General features: G+C 42.2%; 1 protein-coding gene across 2 annotated transcripts in view; it reads left to right on the plus strand.

Annotated features, from left to right (window-relative positions):
* CARS1 (cysteinyl-tRNA synthetase 1) overlaps positions 1 to 18,937 on the plus strand; it is a 344,636-nt gene that overhangs the window by 213,316 nt on the left and 112,383 nt on the right. For both annotated transcript variants that reach the window (XM_069223014.1, XM_069223013.1), the window contains one exon: positions 15,983 to 16,050. In XM_069223014.1, the coding sequence (XP_069079115.1) occupies positions 15,983 to 16,050 (68 nt within the window). The remainder of the gene's footprint in view (positions 1 to 15,982; positions 16,051 to 18,937) is intronic.

Below are 18,937 nucleotides of genomic sequence, written 5' to 3' on the forward strand. Positions count from 1 at the left end.
CTTAAAGCATCAGTACAGGATATTGTATGTTATTTGCTTCATTTACAGAAAGCAAATCTTGCATAATCACCTATTAAAATTCATTTAACAGCAATATCCACCTACCTCCAAAACAGACAACACACCTCTCTGTGTAGAATTCCTGTAATAAAAGCTTTTATGGAAGTTCTTAAAAGAGTTAGTCCACCTACAGTTCTACCAGCTCCTGCATGGAATCTTAACATTGTGCTCACAAGACTTATGAGTCCACCTTTTGATCCCCTGCATTCTTGCGATCTTCAGTTTCTCTCATTGAAGGTTTCTTTCCTCGTAGCAATTACTTCTTTAAGAAGAGTAAGCGAAATTCAAGCATTCACTTTAGAAGAGCCTTTCTTCCAAGTAAACAAACACAAAAATAGGACAAATCCAAAATTGTTACCCAAAGTGGTTTCACCATTTCACATTAATCAGTCAGTGGAATTGCCAGTCTTCTTTCCACAGCCAGATTCAGTTGCTGAAAGAGCTCTCCACACTCTTGATCTTAAAAGAGCTCTCATGTATTATATACACAGAAAAAAAGACTTTAGAAAATCCCAACAGCTTCTTGTGGCTTTCCATCAACCTCATAAGGGTAGTCCCATTTCCAAACGAGGATTGGCCAGATGGATAGTAAAGTGTATTCAAACTTTCTATCTTAAAGCTAAAAGGTAACTATTCGTAACTCCTAAAGCACATTCAACTAGAACGAAAGGAACTTCAATGGCATTTTTGGGAAATATACCAATGGCAGACGTATGCAAAGTAGCAACAAGGTCCACATCACGCACATTTACTAAAAACTACTGTGTGGGTGTGTTATCTCGACAACGAGCCAATGTTGGTCAAGCAGTGCTTAAAACTCTATTTCCAGCTACTCCAACTTCTACAGGCTAGCCACCGCTTAATTAGGAGTGGACTGCTTTTCAGTCTATGCACAGCATGTGTATCTGCAGCTACACATGCCATCGAACGGGAAATGTCACATACCCAGTGTACATCTCTTCGTGGCATGTAGTGCTGCAGATTCACATTCACCCTCCCTCCTACCCAGAAACCTGTAGCTGTTGTAGTACTTTATTATGTAAATATGTATATTCATTGCATGGACATCTTTACTTTCTATATATATATTTGCACACATACAATTCTTTACTCCTTACTTCAGCCTACTGCGGGAAACCAATCTAACAAAGGAGTCGATGCCCATGCACACTATCACCGAGAGGCGGAGTCACTCAATCCTGTGACTCAAAAAAAGCTTCTTCGAAGAAAAACAACTTGTAGCACTCTGAGCCAAACACTAGATGGCGATATATATACAGCATGTGAATCTGCAGCACGTCATGCCACGAACAGATGTACTCTGGGTAAGTGACATAATATATATATATATATATATATATATATATATATATATATATATGTGTGTAAAACAAAATGGTCCTCATTGTGGCGCACATTAAACACTGGTGCAGGCGTGAGGAATGGACCTTTCCTCCAAAATATGTTTGAAACAAACAACTGACAGCAATTGTAACGCCGGACTCCAGGAGAGTTATTATGCTTTTTTAATTTCAGTCATATATATATCACCAACCATCACCGCCTATATGGCCATGCATGGCTTTGTATTTCTGGCTTCAATCCAGAGATGCAACAGATCCTACTTAATATCCCATTCGACAAAGAGGATCTCTTCAGTCCCCAAGTCGACCAGACCTTAGAGAAAATTAAAAAAGATATTGAAGCTTTGAAATCACTGGGGGCCCTCCAAACATCTACTTCCCATGGCTCTTTTCACTGCTCTAGCTTTCGTGGAGGCTCCAAACCCACCTCTTCTAAGGTCTCCACCGTCTACCAATGCTGTCAATCCAACATTTTTCTCCAAGAGGTTACTTTAGAGGCTCATACAGTTGTAAGGATGCTTCCCCACGGGGTGGAACACCCAGCACTAAACAATGACTTCCCTCTGCTCCGGCAACCCCCGTCAAGGGTCATTTAAAGGAGCTTATACCCACATGGCAATCAATAACATCGTACCAATGGATGTGGAACTTTATCCAACATGGCTGTTGTCTAGATTTCACAACCACAATGCTCAACATTCCACCTCGCACTCAAATGCTATCACTGGAATATCAAAGATTTCTCAAACAGGAAATTCAAGCTCTTCTCCTCAAAGGAGCTTTAGAACCCATACCTCTTTAACGCCAAGGCAGAGGAGTATACTCCCTATACTTCCTAATAGCCAAAAAGGACAGATCCTTGCAGCCAATCCTGGATCTAAGGCCACTAAACAAATACATCCTATCAGAGCACTTCCACATGGTCACCTTGCACGATGTGATTCCACTCCTCCAACAGGACTACTTTATGACTACTGTATATCTAAAAGATGCATATTTTCACATACCAATACACAATGCTCATCGCAAATACCTGAGATTTATGGTAGGCATCAAACATTATTGGTTAAAAGTCCTTCCTTTCGGGCTGACTACTGCACCTAGAGTATTCACCAAGTGTCTAGCCGTAATAGCTGGCCATCTACGCAGACAAAAGATACATGTGTATCCATGCCTGGATGTTTGGCTTTTCAAAGCCAACACTCATCAACAGTGTCAGGAGTACACTCAGATTACAATAAATCTGCTCCACCGCTTGGGATTCACCATCAGCTTTCCCACGTCTCTCCTACAACCTCTAAAGATGCAGCCATATCTAGGGGCTATTCTAAACGCACAAGTATGGCTAGTTTATCCCAATTTTGCTAGAGTTCAGAATGTTCAAACACTATTATCTCAATTTCATATAAATCAGCAGATAACAGTGAAGACCTCCATGCACCTCTTAGGATTGGCCTCCTGTATGCTACAGTATCCCATGCCTGACTACACATGTGTCTGAAACAGTAATATTTAGCTCAACAGGGGTCTCAGTCACAGGGTCAAATAGAGGATCTAGTGTTGATAGACTGCCAGACTCATCACTCATCTGTTGATGGAGGTGGCCTTTTCTCACCCTGTTCCCCACATCACTCACGGAATGGGGTGCAGATTTGAACGCTCTCACAATACAGGGTATGGGACAGCAAACAGCTGGATCTCCATATCAACTTCTTTGAGCTTCAAGCTGTTCACCTAGCCTTGAAAGCATTACTACCTCACCTCGTTCACAAGGTTGTTCTAGTTTGGAGGGACAACATGACGGCCATGTGCTATCTACAAAAACGAGGGGGGGGTGGAGGTGCACAGTTTCTGCAACTATCACATCTATCACAGGCCGTTTGGAGATGAGCATTCCATCACAGCATTCATCTGTTAGCAGAATATCTCCCAGGCACGGACAACAGTTTTGCAGACCTGCTTAGCAGGATGCAGCAACAACTCTACAAGTGGGAACTCCACCCACAAGTCCTCCTCCCATACTTTCACAGATGAGGTTCCCTAAAATAAACCTTTTGGCAACTGCAGAAAGTGCAAAATGCCCAAACTTCGCCGCCAGGTTCTCACAGCCATTATCTAAGGGCAGCACACTGTGGATGAGTTGATCAGGGATATCTGCCTACGCTTTTCCTCCTCTCCTTCCATTTCTGCTTCAGAAATTCAGGAAAACATCTCTCACAATGCTCCTGGCAGCTCCAACCTGGGCTCGTCAACCTTGGTTCACAACACTAGTAGACCTCTCTGTAGTTCCCCATGATAAACTCCCCAACTGGCCAGACCTTCTCACCCAGAACCATGGAGAAATTGAGCACCCAATCCCAAAACTCTAAACTTAGCCATTTGGCTTCTAAGGTCATAGAATTTGGTTACCTTAACTTGCCACTTGAATGTTTGGGCATTCGTAAAGAAGCCCGTAGACCTGCCACTACAGCATGCTATGCAGCAAAATGGAAAAGGTTTGTCTGCTATTGTAATTCAAAAAGTTGTAATAAATAGTCCCAAGCACTCCAGAGTGTGAAATAAATTAAATATGTCCAACAAGCAGTCGTGACGTTTCTGTTGTCTTGTCTATTTGACCTACAGCTGCTTCCTTCACTTCTTCTTTCATTCTTAAAGAAGCCAGTGGACCTGCCACTACAGCATGCTCTGTGGCAAAATGGAAAAGGTCTGTCTGCTATTGTCATTCAAAAAGTTGTAATAAATAGTCCCAAGCACTCCAGAGTGTGAAATAAATTAAATATGTTCAACAAGCAGTTGCAATGTCTCTATTGTCTTATTTATTTGACCTACAGCTGCTTCCTTCAATTCTTCTTTCATCAGAGTGTTTCAAGTACAAAGGTTAATCACCTCACAGAGTCAACACGTTTCATAGTAATGGCAATTCTGCAGCCAACTTCCTCAGGGCTAGAATAGCAAATAACCATACACAACGTAAGTATAGCTACCCAATACATGGTACCATCACCCACCAATCGTTGCTGAGAGCAGAAAGCGATTTCTATGTGACAGTGCAATCCACAGCAACAAGGTATAAAGCAGAATTTGAAGAAAATATTAAGAACAGACGTATGGTAAAATAAAAAAAAGGGTAGTTGTGTCAAAAATTTAACCCACTCACAATGAAATAAACATATGATGTGCACAAAGCACATCATGCCTACCTAATCAACAGACATATGTTAAGCAAAATGGGCAAGTGTGTCAAGAATTGAAATCCATTCACAATAAGATACAGATGATGTGCACATATTACAACAAGCTGACCATCACTCAGAAGCCATGTGCCAACCCCACTGTGCCAGACAATAAAAACCATGGCTTAAGAGGCCCATGCCAATTAAATAATTAACCTTATACGTTTCAGAAAGTGTCTACTTCCTTGAAGAGGATGGTAAAAGTGAAATAAACATCCAGTCTTGTAGTCACAAAGGTTTTGGTATCCTAATCACTATACCAAGGTAGCACTAAGATACACAAGCAAATTAAAGGCGGACGATACAGACGGTCACCAAAATCTGTACCGACAGGAGCACTCTAATAAATGGAGCATGCTGACAACCAATATTCCCATCCATGGAGACACTGTCTATAAAGGTAGGGATGCTATATGGGGCCTGGCCCCGCTTGGTTAAGCATCATAATAAAAAAAGGAGAACATACACCTCACATATCGATTAAGCAAACAGTATAATAATTATAGAGCAGGCCACAAAAAAGGTTAGGTAACTCTCGAGTAAACATCCAACATGTCAAAACATATTACAGTCTTAAGTAAATAACAATGGGAGCAAGCATAAATAAATCGGGTGCTATGATCTATTAGTATGTCTCCAAGCTCCAGTTGAGTAAAATCCATAATGTTGCATGATTAAAGAAACGAGGAAAAGTAAAATAATTACAATATTTACACCATACAGTACCTGGCTAACTTTGATAGCAGTAAGTCAAAACCACCATTACAATAACAATATCATTCCTTCACCACGTCACGACAAACAAAAATACAACTTACTAGAAACCTCCTGAGAGAGCAGAGAGCATTGCTTTTCGCGTGTGTTCAGATGTGGGCCATCTTTAAATGTCTATCCTGCAGACAAAAAATATCAAGTGAAATTAAATGATGACCGGTGGCCATCTTTGAGTGGGGCATAAACCCTTTACGAATAGTTTCATAATATTGAAATCTAGTGCGTCTAATTCTTCCAAAGCACCCCTCTGCTCACTTTTGACAATGGAAATCCAAAGCAAATGGAGGGTAAAGTAAATATTTGTCCCGAGAAGAGTAACTAAAACTAGTACCCTTGAAGAAAATTCCCTGTAACCGCCCATGGGTTTGGCAACCATCTTATGTGTTTAAAGCGCTACAAATGCAGAAACAAATTCCAGTAGGTTCTCTAAACAAGCATAAGTAACAAAGCAGGTGTACCCAATCCTATCGACTGCAGCGCTCAAACTTCAAGCACAGAGTTGCATTCACCATAGAGTACAACAGCTGATGACATAAAAACATAAGCTACTAATAGTACCCTGGCGGCCATCTTTAAACAAGTCCATAAGTGTATTAAAACTAATTCGTCCTTGAAAAGTCACCCAGTTGAGCTGTCAGTAATAGGGATTTAATGGCTGTGCCTTTAAAATTTGGCATAAAATATGGGCATAATACTTAGAATGCTAGCCTACTCTACAGGTATGTCCTAATCCATGAGCAACAGTAAACAAAAAAAGGCGTAAACAAGGCCAGTGGGCATAGTAACATACCGCCATGAAAGAACTCCAATATTCAATAATAGGTATGATAACTCCAGGTTGTACACAGAAGTAAGTAATCAGAATGCACAGAAAGTGATATCACATAAGTAAAAATTCCACCCAAGTTAATATGCAGAAACGTTAACTATTATAAGAGGTCAGATATGAACTAATTTGTCCTGTCTGTTAGAGACATCTAGCCGCAGATTCCTTATCGTAGAATTTTCCGCAGTCACCAGACTGGATCGTTGTGCGACTCCGTGTCTACAGTGTCCACTGGATGCGACGCCGACAGAGTCTATATAATCCCCTCCTGATGAGCTGACGCCAGTTCCTTCTTTTCCGCACTACTACGCAGATCTGAAGTTCCTCAAGCCAAGTGGGCCTATCCCAACAAAACTTCTTTTGTCGAGGAAACAGTGTGCTTCTACTTGTCTACTACCTTTAAATCTTGTGGGTCCTGGGGCAGGCTGATGTCAGCTACTGACTATCCTGTTTAGATGTGGTGCCTCTGTGAACACCATGACTTAGAGGATTGTGGCTCCTGTTATCACCTTCGTCCAAAGGCATTGTGGGAATGATGTATGAAGATCTTAGCAGCGCAACTGACTTAGTTCCCACAGCGTTGTCAGTCTCAGTCTAGGGAGTGTCTGCAAATTTGTTCCATGAGCTGTTACAGCAGTAATTCTTCAGCCTCAACGATTAAAGAACACAAGCAGTCTAAATCGAGGCATCTGCCTTCGTCAGGTAAGTCTGGCATTTCCAACGCCCTCTCCTTATCCCCGGTTGAAGAGTCGGCACAGGAGTCCATACTGTTCCTGCCTGCTTTCTCTGGAGCAGCGGCGGCTCTGGCCCAGATGAGGGATTATTGTGACTCCCTTCATGCCATCTTGGGGCCCCAGCTTGCCACGAGGAGGAGAGAGGTGTCATACCTGAATTCCTGGCGGCAGGTTTGCCCTAAGCATCAGATAGGCTCACTGGATCCGGACTCAGATCTGTACCTGCTGCGGCACACAGCCATTCGAGGTTCCCACCTAAGAGGCCAGAGTTCGGTCTGTAGATGTCGTCGGCGCCGATTGATGCCAAACCGATTACCCTGTCCAATAGCGGAAAATAGATACCCCAGCGCCGATGATGCCGTCAAGCTCGGAAGCCTTCCCTCCTCTTCTTTCTCATCATTCCCTTGCTGTTTTTCCTTCGGGAGTTCAGGTGTTAGGAGGTGAAGGAGAGAGGCTGAGGTTTAGTAACCCTGAAGACAATACTATCCAGCTTCTTACCTCAGTGTCTTCCCACACATCCATCAGGACAGGGAGTCCAGGTGGCTGAAAACTTGTGGATGAACTATTTTCTCCTCAACCAGCTTGGCACTGCAGTCGATAAACACCTCTTGTGTCCTGGGCTGTCTTTTCAATGCATTGTGGTATTCAGTGGCGCTTCTGCTACTTTCACTTCGGGAGGTGACCTGGAGCGAACTCGCACAGGTACTCCAGGATGGACGAGAGGCAGCTAGATTTGTTTTAAGGTGTTGTATAGATACCACACCTGGGTCAGGCCATGGCTCACTCTGTAGCACTGTGCCGTCGTGCCTGGCTGTGCCACTCTGGCTCTTTGGAGGCTGTCCGATCCACCTTGGAAGACATGGTGTTCGATGGTGCCTGCCTGTTCGGCCCTCATGCCGATTCTCCGTTACAACACTTTAGGGACAGCTGGAGTGGGAATGATTTTTAAATACGTCTTTTCTTTTGACTTTCAATTGGACCCCTTCCTGTGTGGAGTCCTCTACTTCCTTTTGAGCAAGTTTTAGCTCCCTTTCTTTCGCAATCAGTCTGAGCCATTCCACCTTACGATGGCACTTAGCACAGTGTTCCTGCCTCTGCAGGTATTCCTATATTTTCTTATGGCTGTTAAAGACGGCTTTTTTTGTTTTACGCTGTTAGGGAATTGTATCTTGTTGTGACCCTGTGTGGGTTTAGTACCTGTTGACACAGGGTTTTTTCCTAATTTCTGAAGACTGGCTTCATGCTCAAGAGGTGGTACAGGTACAGTAGGTGCCATGCTCTGTGTAGACCATTTTCTGTATGCCCTATAAGCGTTACTTAATATCTGTAGGATTCTTCGTATCCCTTATAGGGAACTTGTCTTTCTACTCTTCTGGAACTTTTGTGTATGGCCCTTGGTTTGCACCTTTGTTTCTTTTTTAGAGGTGGCAAAGGTCTTTTGCCACTTGTAGATAGGCTCTCCAGGGCAAAGGTTTCAAATCCTGCCTTGCTAGTAAATCCTTTGCTATTTTTAATTGGAGCATTATTATGCTTGTCTTCTTGTGTTGTTCTTGTCATGGGAGGCTCTCACTTTCCTATGTGGAACAGTGGAGCAAGGGGTACCGCCCTCCTATCTCTTACTATGCTTCAGCAGCCTGGGCTATTGCCGCTAGTATCTCTGGCACTGGTAGTACACAGGTGTGAATTCCTTCTGGTGTCTGTGTGAGTCATGCCTCATGGCATTTTTTCTCTGGTGCTGCTGGTCTGATTGTCCTTACACCACTTCTTCTTCGCAATGAAAAATGTACTGCTTTCTTATTACTTGGTGGTGAAGTCCTGCTACAGGCTCTTTTTGAACAAGACGCCTCACTCGCTCAGGGCCTCCAGCTTTCTATTTATTTCTACTTAAGAAGGTAGTTCTCTCCTATGCTGATGGCTATATTCCATTTTGTTGGATATCTGGTTATGGTTCTGTCTTGTGTTGGTCTTTGTTCATAAGGGGATTGACTTCTCCCTTTGGACACAGTCTCTCTGGTCAGTCCCTTTCACTCCTTTCTTTGGGTGTCATATCTTAATGCTACTCGGAGGGTCAGGGGATTCTACTGCTTCTGTGTTGCTGTTAAGGTTCTATTAAGGATCCTTACTTTATGCTGTGTATCTCACTTCCTTCGGAAGATGCTTGTATTCTTTGTTATACTAAAGAAGGTAGATGTTCTTTGTCTTTTCCTTCTTGTAATTTCATGTCCCTTATTTCCTGTAGGGGTGTTTTTCCCTTTGCTCTTTTTGGGTAGCCACTCCTTTTGCTGTTTAGCTTGTCTAAGTTGTTTTCGGCTCGTGGATGCGCACATGTGGGTCTTATCTCTCGTGAACTTGTGTTTTACCTTTCATTCTATACTTCAGCCAGGTTTCTCACCTGCTATCTTATATTCATTCTATCTTGCAGATTGTTTGGCCTCGTATAATTATGGCATCATCATAGTGTCGGCTTCTGTCCTGGCTATCTAATTATGTCTATTTTCCTTTGTTGTACATTACCTATTCCTTTTCATCTCTCAGACTCATTCACGCATCTCTGGCAGCTTTTTCTTGAGACAATTGATGTTTCTGCCTATAGTTGTTTTGTGATCCTCGTCATGTTCTATTACTGTATTATCAATGCTTCTTTTTCATACATGGGTTCTGGGTTGTCTACGCTTTACAGAGTGACTTTGGTTAACATCCTGCTTTTTATGGCAAAGAGCTATGCCCCAGTGGCATTGCTTATTTACTCGGGCCCCCATCTTCTGGCTGTGAATGAGTTCCATCCCGCCTTTGGGGCAGGTGGTTTTTATGTTTCTGTATCCTGTTGTTTTCTGACGCATTTTGTTCTTCTGCCATGTGATGCTTTCAGTGGCCTTCTGCCTTTAACTGCCTGTGGTCCCTTTCTGAGTTCTTATGGTGGAATATGTTCTCCTCCTCAACTTCTAAAGGTATCTGTTCTGTTTTGGATTGGCTTGTTGTATACGCATTGCCCAAGAACACTTTCTGAGGGCTTGCATGCTCCTTCTACCAGAGGTAGATCTGCATACACTGTGTTGGGGTGCAGCGTTTGGGTCCTAGTGTACTTCCGGATGCTAAAGTGGGTTTCCCTGTGGACGTTTTCTACATTACTGTCTAGAAGTCTGGTCTGTGTTGACTGGTCTTTGCCTTTCGAACTTACAGGACTTCCTTGTTTTAAACCAGTCCGCAGACCCTCCTCCTTGGTTGGTATTGCTTTGGTATCTAATTCAACAATAAGGAATCTGCAGCTAGATGTCTATACCAGATGAATAGCTACTTACCATTGGTAATGCCTTATCTGGTAGAGAGAATTACTTTGCATGGCCCTTCCAGCCCATGCTATGTATTGTCTGGCCCAGTGGGATTAGCACATGGCTTCTGGGTGCCAGTCGGCATGTTGCAATATGTGCACACCATCTGTCTATCTTATTGTGTGTGGATTTCAATTCTTGACACACTTTCCCCCTTTTTTTTATATATGTTCTTTACATCTGTTGTTTAGGTTGATGATGTATTACGTGCATATCATCTGTTTATCTCATTCTGGGTCGGTTCAATTTTTGACACACTTGCCTTTTTTTCTTTACATATGTCTGTTCTTATTTTCTGCAAATTCTGCTTTATAACTTGTTTCTATGGGTTACCCTATGTCACATGGAAATCGCTTTCTGCTCTCAGCACCGATTGGTGGGTGACAGTACCATGTGTTGAGTACCTATACTTACCTGGATGTATGTTTAGTTACTATTCTGGGCCTGAGAAAATCAGCAGCGGAATTGCCATTACGACAAAACATGTGTTGGCTGTGTGAAGTGTTTCAACTGCAAAGGTTAAACACTGTTATGAAAGAAGAATTGAAGGAAGTAACTGTGGATCAAATAAACAAGACAACGGAAACATCACGACTCCTTGTTGGATGTATTTAATGTATTTCACACTTTGTAGTGCTCGGGGCTATTTACTACAATAATTTTAACCCTTTCATTTGGATTATAAATAGGTTGTTAGGCAGTCAACCCTTTCCCTTGAGCACCTTTTATTGATTTGACAATTGGACACATTCCTAGATTATTTTGGGGAAAAAACTAATTTACCCTGGCTGCCATTTCCCTCCTTGTTTGTCATTCAAAATATATTCACCCTTTCAAAGCTAGTGTACAAGTCTGCTACTTGCTTCATTTACAAAAACCTGGGTTAGCTTTCACATCCATGAGAATAAGTCTTGCTGCAATGGCTTCTTATCTACAGTCATTAAAGCCAGTTATTATAGCCTTCATGGAAGGGCTCAAGAGAGTTATTCCATCACGAGTTCCACCTGCACTCTCATGGAACTTTAATGTTGTTCATACATGACTTATGAGCCCTCCATTTCACACCGTACAAATTCCCACCCTTCTGACATTATTTACTTTACTTCACTGGTGCCTAATTTGTGAAAGAAAGGGTGTAGGTGCCCTACATTGTGCTCAGAAGCACTACAGCCAGTGCAGTTAAAGTTGATGCTTTGAATATCAGGGCTAGTAGACTTAAATCCACCTAATGCATCTTTAATGTGTACTACCAGATACTTCCTGCTCCTTTATCTCACTTTGCATTTTCCTCCTTTCCACCTATGTGGTGGTTTTGCCTTCATTCTCTTCATCTGTCTTTCCAATCTGTGTTTTTTTCTCTTTTATGCTACATAAATATCTGTTGCAGAAAAATAGAAGTATGTGCATATGGCCCCCACAAGCAACCCCTCGCTAGAATTAAGCACTGACCTCAGTGGAGGAACAATAACTTAATCTCCTAGTTCCTTGTTTTTATATCAGATTGTACCCAACAGCACTGTGTGGACAGTCAGTCTGTTAGCTTGTTGACAGGAGGAAAGAAAGGAAAGGCAGTGCAGAAAACATCCTTTCCTGCTGGATTGTGTTCTGTATAAAGATCTGCTATACAGAAAAAGTAGCCTCCAGAAGGCTTGCAGGCTCATGCGACCGGAGCCAAGGCTGGCTCTACAGCATTGACACGTGTAGGAGTGTCTGTTCTGAACATGTCAGGTTTCTATGTGAGCGTCACTTTCTTAATTTCACAAAGCACTACTGTCTACTACTGTTGTGCTCGACAGTCAAGTCCAGCATCACAGGAATTTTGGCTATTTGTTCTTGCTGGACATGTTGGTTTGAGCAAGGCTTGAGTCAGGTGAGGCCAACCTGCTGGAGGTACTGCTTTGGTATCTATTGTAAGGTAAGGAATTTGCAGTTAGAAGTCTCTATCAGAAGAACAAGTTACTTACCTTCGGTAATGCCTTTTCTGGTAGAGACTTGGGCCTGATTTAGATCTTAGTGGAGGGGTTACTCCATCACAACAGTGACAGATATTCCATCGGCAAAAATCTAAATCCCATAGGAAACAATAGGATTTAGGTTTCAGCGGACAGTATATCTGCCACTGCTGTGACGGAGTAACCCCTCCACCGAAATCTGAATCAGTCCCTTTGTCCAACCACAGATTCCTTACTGACCCTTTCGTCCTCCCCATTCAGTGAACTGGACTCTTTCACCTAAAAAGTTCTCAATCTAGGAATCTGCACACTAGTCGGTACTAATTTAATTTGTACTCTGTGTCAGTGGGCATGGGAGAGTCAAGAAAACCAAACAATGTCAGTGTGCACTGGTAGTGGCCATATTGGCTCATGCACGGCACATACAGCACAGATGTTGAAGAGCTGTGGGCACCACCTCCCGGAAGGCAGAGGTACTGCTTCTACGTTTTTTGGCTCCAGTCTAATGCCTGAGGGAATATTCTTAGGTGAGGAATCTGCAGGAGTAGCAGCTGTATGTGGCTCCATACCATCATATCCGGAGGCGGTTATGGCAGCCAGTTGTGCTAACTCTTGGTAATCAGGAGCTATTGCAAGAGTTTCTGGATCCAGTCTAATGCCTGGGGAGATTCACAGATTATTCACTAGAAATCGCTTTACCAAGGGTAAGTAACTAATTTACCTTTGTCTGCCAATAGCACTGGTGTGATCATGGAAGGGCACTCCCTAACACTGTGGCTATCGGCTCTTGGCGTAGACAGAAGGAGCATTCTGAAAACTCAATTACTGTGCTATCCACATAGTAAGACTGCTATTACGAAGTCAGGCTGCCAGAATACCTTCCTGTGGAGAATGGAACTTAAACCAAGACCACTACCAGAAAAAGGTCTACCATAGCCCATGTGCTGAGAAAAGTGCTTTGCTTGAGAGAATAGACAAACACAAGATGAACAAGGAAAGCCGTCAAATAAGCGAGCAAATGAGAGTCACAAAAAAGTCAAACAACGGTAAGCAATGAGTGGGCTAAACATCTATTGTAAGTTCATGGTAAGCCCACAGTAGATCTTTTCCAGACAGATAACTTGCACTATCTGGTTGTTCAAGACCTTAAAGTAGCTCAGAGTGGATCTGCATGCACTCTGCCAGCGAAAGGGTTAGGAGCCCTTGGTAAAATAGCAGCAGAAACTTAAAAAAGTAAGCTTGATATGAAGAATTAAAACATAAAATTTGAATTTCGAGAGAAAAGCTACCCCACTGCAGTAAAGCAAAGTTTAACCAAATTAAAATAAAATACTTTGTATCAGAGGTAGCATCATGATCCTATTTTCCTGTGCTGCCCTGGCGCAGAAGGGTGGGGCTGTGTAATTCTTTTTTGTGTCTTCAGCACATACCTTAATTCAAAAAGTCTTCCAGTTAATGCATTGCCTGCAGATAACATAAATAATGGCTGGGAATTGGTTCTTTATGTAACTCAAGTCTCTTGTCTGCAGCACATGCATTAACTCAGACATTTTTCATGAAGGAAAAAATGCCTTTCTGTTCCTGTGGAGCGAAAGGGATCATAGCACATGGCCCTTGAAGCAATTTGAGTCTAGCGGGGCAGTGACCTGTGTTGATCTATGACCATTGATTAATTGCTGCATAGTTCACTGCCAGACCACTTTTCAAATGTATTTACCCGGAATGGGAAAAAGCTCTGCATGGCCAGAAAGCACGCATGTCTCCCTGGGCGGAGAGAGGCATGGGTGCCCCCCGCCTTACCCACTATTACCTGGCAGCCCAGCTTTGATACCTGTGGAGTTGAATAGACAAAAGACAGAAAAGCATTGGTGTTTTATAGACCAATCAATAGCAGGAGTCCATATATGGAAGGTCCCCTGGCTTCCTTAAAAACCTCTTGCCTGTCACTTGGGGACTATGACAGCCTGTGATGGGGTGGCGGTGGCAAAGGGCCTCTCCACACCCATCTTCCCCCGATGCCCATTATTGGCATCCCAGAGATTCCACTGGCTTACAGCATCTCCGAATTTCTACCATGGCAAACTGCAAGCACATTGGCAACCTCTTTGATCATAGGCGACTGATGGACTTCCCTCATCTTCATTCCAGCTATGGCCTCACTGGCAGTTCACAATGTTAGTATACAGTGGTCAGACATTGGGTCACTCAACCCACAATCTACCCTCATGCTTCTAGGCCACTCACAATGTTTGAAAAACAGCTGTTCATTAAATCTAACGATAAACTAATGCTCCCCGAGATATATAACTGCCTGAACACCCCAATATAGGCAAGCACGTCCCCAGTCCAGAGTTGCTGGGAAAGGAAGTTGGAGCGCACCTTAACACCAAAAGAGTTGGCTGACATCCTCCATAGAGCCCGCACCTCCTCTATTGAGCAACGTGGAAAGAATACATGTTAGGGATCACACATTGATATTCTACCGCTGCCTGCCTTGCCGAATGGAAAACTGACATTAGAGGCACCTGCTGATGGCGCTGCAGCCAGATTGGTACACTTACACATCTGCTTTGGACATGTCCTAAACTCAAGAGATACTAGGAGGAAGTGTTTAGGAACATTGACCATATCTTTGAGACAGAAATCCCCCGTTTCCCCAGTTACACACAGCTGGGTCTCCCAAACCCACTAACATACACACTCTGCTCTGACAGTGGGAGGGTGATAACGCTGATGCTTGGCACTGCCATGCAGGTGATCACAGCTAAATGGGGTACAGATACCGCACCCACCCTTGCAGACTGGCTTAATAAATTGTAGGATACCATAGCATGGCGAAATTCACAGCCTCCCTGGACCAGACATTGCTTCGCTTTGACAAAATGTGGGGCCTGGGCATCGGTTTCCTCATGCAAGAATTTAGAGAACTCACATGCTCCCGTTGTCTCCAAGTGCGCATGCTAACTGGGGCCAAACACCCACAAACTCACTGAATTGAATCACCCATACCTAATGGATGACCCTCTTGGCTTATCCCGGAACTGCGTGCTATGGCCTTTCTCTTTAGTCTTAACTCCACTTCTCTTTTTCAGCCTCACCAGCCTTTGGACGTAGGTGACAGTATGTGTTTGTTAAACGTAAATAAAGAGATTTGAACAGTAAAACAAATCCTATCAGTGGTCCATGGGAGTAGGAAACAGAGTAGAGGACCATAAAAATCAAAGTAACCACTAAAGCCTTCTTGTTTTGCATCTGCTCCCCCATCAAATCTTACAAGTTGTTCTGCTGATTATTGTGTTGTATGCCTAGTCATGAGGTGGTGATAGTTTCCCCAAAATGTATACAGGAAGGCTATCTGGTTAGAAATCTAAAGAAGTGACTTGTCGTATCAACCATTTTTGATAAATAATTTGTTTCATGCATTTGGTTTGCTGTTTAAATTATTCACATAACTTCCCTAAGTGTACTGTTGTCCTGTCTGCGACATTGATTTAGTCATAAGATGCACGCAACAAGCTAAAACCACATAGGTTTATCGGTCAGATATTATGCTTTTATTGAATCCAAAAATGATCACATTTGATAATATTTATTGCAACAGTTGATCTAAAAACACATTTTATGGCAGCCCAAAGAATAGTTCAGGAAACAGCATGAATGTGTGTTTTAATACCATAGTAAGCATCTCTGAAAAACTTGTTTCCTTTTAGGTCTTCCAACAGTTGTGAAATTAGTAGATAAAGAAACTCTACTAAAAGAAAGAGAAGAAAAGAAAAAGGTAATTGCTTTATATTAGGATTTGCAACAGGGAGACACTGCTCACCTTTAATTTGCTAAACAAAACCTAGTCATGCATTTTTGTATGTTGTTTAAACTTTGTTAAAGTATTTACATTTTTGAAAACATTACTGGTGCCATATCTGTGAAACTTGTAAGGTAAAACTTGGCCATTTAAACACAATTGTTGATTCCAGAAATCGATAATCATTGTCTTTGAACAGACATGGCTGCTAACCCAGCAGTGAGGTCTTAAGCTGTCTATCTCATACACACATACACCAAAAGGAGAAGGTACAGAAGCAGAGAGATACCCAGAAGAAGCTTTTGCTACCTCTTCCAAGACCTACATCTTTCTAAGGCATGAGAGACCTGACAGTCAGGAAATGAAATGCCCCACCTGTTTTCACAATCATGTAATCAGCACACTACTATATCCAATGCATGACAGATATCCTTGACCACATAGGCAAACCTTTTATGAGGCACATACGCATGGGGTTATTGCCTATCAAGATTTATAGAAGACAATCAACACAAATCACTTGGTGTCCCCATCTACAGAACTTGTAACATTTCGAGTGATTTAAATCTTTGTGGATTGAAAAAAAACTTTAATGTTTCTCAAGGGCCTCCCAAAAGAACCCTCAATAGCTACCTGTGGGAAACTTTTTGTCTGCAGCTTTAAAATGTGAAAGCTATTTATATGGACCTTCCTTGAATGTGAAAACATGGTGATAAACATACAAGTGGGAGTCGTCTTTTGTTAGAAAATTTGCTCTAATAAACTGGAAACTCAGGAGCTTATTATTACTAAGATATCATGTCTACCATTTAGACAACAAATTGTTTCATTTAAACTGTGAGCCAAATTTAACAAGAGATAGTCACTAAAGCTGCTCTTTGGAATAACTTAATTGACTGAGTTGTGCACAGGGGCTGCCTGGTTTGGTACACACCTTTGCAAGGCAGTGCTTCCTAGATTTAGATGTTTGACAAACATAATGGGGGTTATTCTAACTTTGGAGGAGGTGTTAATCCGTCCCAAAAGTGACGGAAAAGTGACGGATTTACCACCAGCCGTATTACGAGTCAATTATATCCTATGGAACTCGCAATACGGCTGGTGGTATATCCGTCACTTTACCGTCACTTTTGGGACGGATTAACACTCCTCCAAAGTTAGAATAACCCCCAATGTGTTCTTCTGAGCGGCACAGACAGACTCAGGGCTGATTTTAGTTTCAGAAGAATTTATTTTATTTACAGATCCAGACAGCACAGTGACAATCCCCTCCAACAGCTCATGGTATCAGTCTCCAGCCAAATCCCAACACCACCCCTAGACTGCATTCTGCTACCTACTACACAACTAAAATGCTGACATTGGGGTTTAATCTGGATCCTGTCTCAACTTCATGGTACTGAATGCATATGCCAGTCCATAATTTGTGCTGCCAAACAGGTTATTTGCCACCACAAAGCTCGAAATATGCTTTGTTCTAGTGTGATGCAACCTCTAGTGAGATGAAAGTAATAGAAAAATTAGTTGTTTTCCAGACATGGCAGCTAAAGTAGAGGAGGCCTTGAACCTGTGATTATTTTGTCCTTTTAGGAGAGTGTGGACTGTGTACAGAGAGCAGCTGCTGTTCACAGGTACATTGTGCTTTCCCCCAGAGGATTTGCAGTGTTTGAAAGTAGTCAGGACTACAACTTCTTGAAGGTTAAGTAATTTAATTGTAGAACAACCTGGGCTACTCAGTAGAGCTGCTCTAGTTGCAACCATCCACTCCACTCTTGACGATCAGAATCCACCAGAAGTTCTGGTTCTGGAAACAGTGATGACAACAGCATAGATTAGAAAAGAATAATAATGCAGTACAAACAGAGTAATCTCCTCAGTACAAGTCCTCTTTAAAAAAATTAACAGGAAATACACTAAAAAGAAATATTAATGTGGAGATGAATCTTGTATACTGGACATAAATTAATAATTAGTTTTTCTCAACATTTTCACAAATAAAGTTACTTATCCAGTTGGGGGTAAGTCTCATTTTCTTCTCCCTACAAACAGCACTTTGACGCATAGTTCCCTTTAACATTTCCACAACCTGTAGGATTTCAACCACTACACTACCATCAAAAGATGTATTAGATTTCCCAACACGTCGTACCCCCATATACAGCATTCTGAAAAATGATGTCCCCAGGATGCAAATTGTTAACCGCAAAAAGTGCTTCTTCAAAATTAGGAACAGACTTGTTTTTGAAACACTCGGATAGAGGATTAAATGGCATATTCACCTGACAAACGTGTGCAACCAAGAAAAACTAAAACCTCCAATGGGAGATTCTCCATCTCAAAGTCAATACAGAACTCCTATAGATTTGAATAAACTAAATCATCTTTATCAGATTTGTTATGCCTACCTATGTCATCTCCTCTGTGTTCAGACAAAATATTTATCTATTTTAAATTCCATACCTTACCATTATACACCCAAACTGCATTATGCAAGTCTTCAGGCCATTGGTGAACCTCAAAAAGTTGACTCTCAGCCTTGAATGCTCCACAGTTTGTTCATCCAAGTGATATCTCAGAATGTGCTTTCGAAATGAAGGACTTACCTTCATCAACTGTATCTACACTTATGTCACTAAACCAAGAAGGATTACCCTGGGTTCTGGCCCTTCCCCGGCTCATCAACTCAAAGGGAAGTACCTAGAGGTATCACTAATGGTAGATATATACATCCAATCAGACTTACAAGCGTGAATTTCTCTGTCATTATCTCTATCCATGGCTAACTGGACCACTCCCTTTCAAACCCAGTTAAACCTCTCAATCATGCTGTTCCCACTAGGTTTGTGAAATTACGTTTTGCAGC

This window comes from Pleurodeles waltl, chromosome 3_1 (assembly GCF_031143425.1).
Source record: "Pleurodeles waltl isolate 20211129_DDA chromosome 3_1, aPleWal1.hap1.20221129, whole genome shotgun sequence".
Classification (NCBI taxonomy): domain Eukaryota; kingdom Metazoa; phylum Chordata; class Amphibia; order Caudata; family Salamandridae; genus Pleurodeles; species Pleurodeles waltl.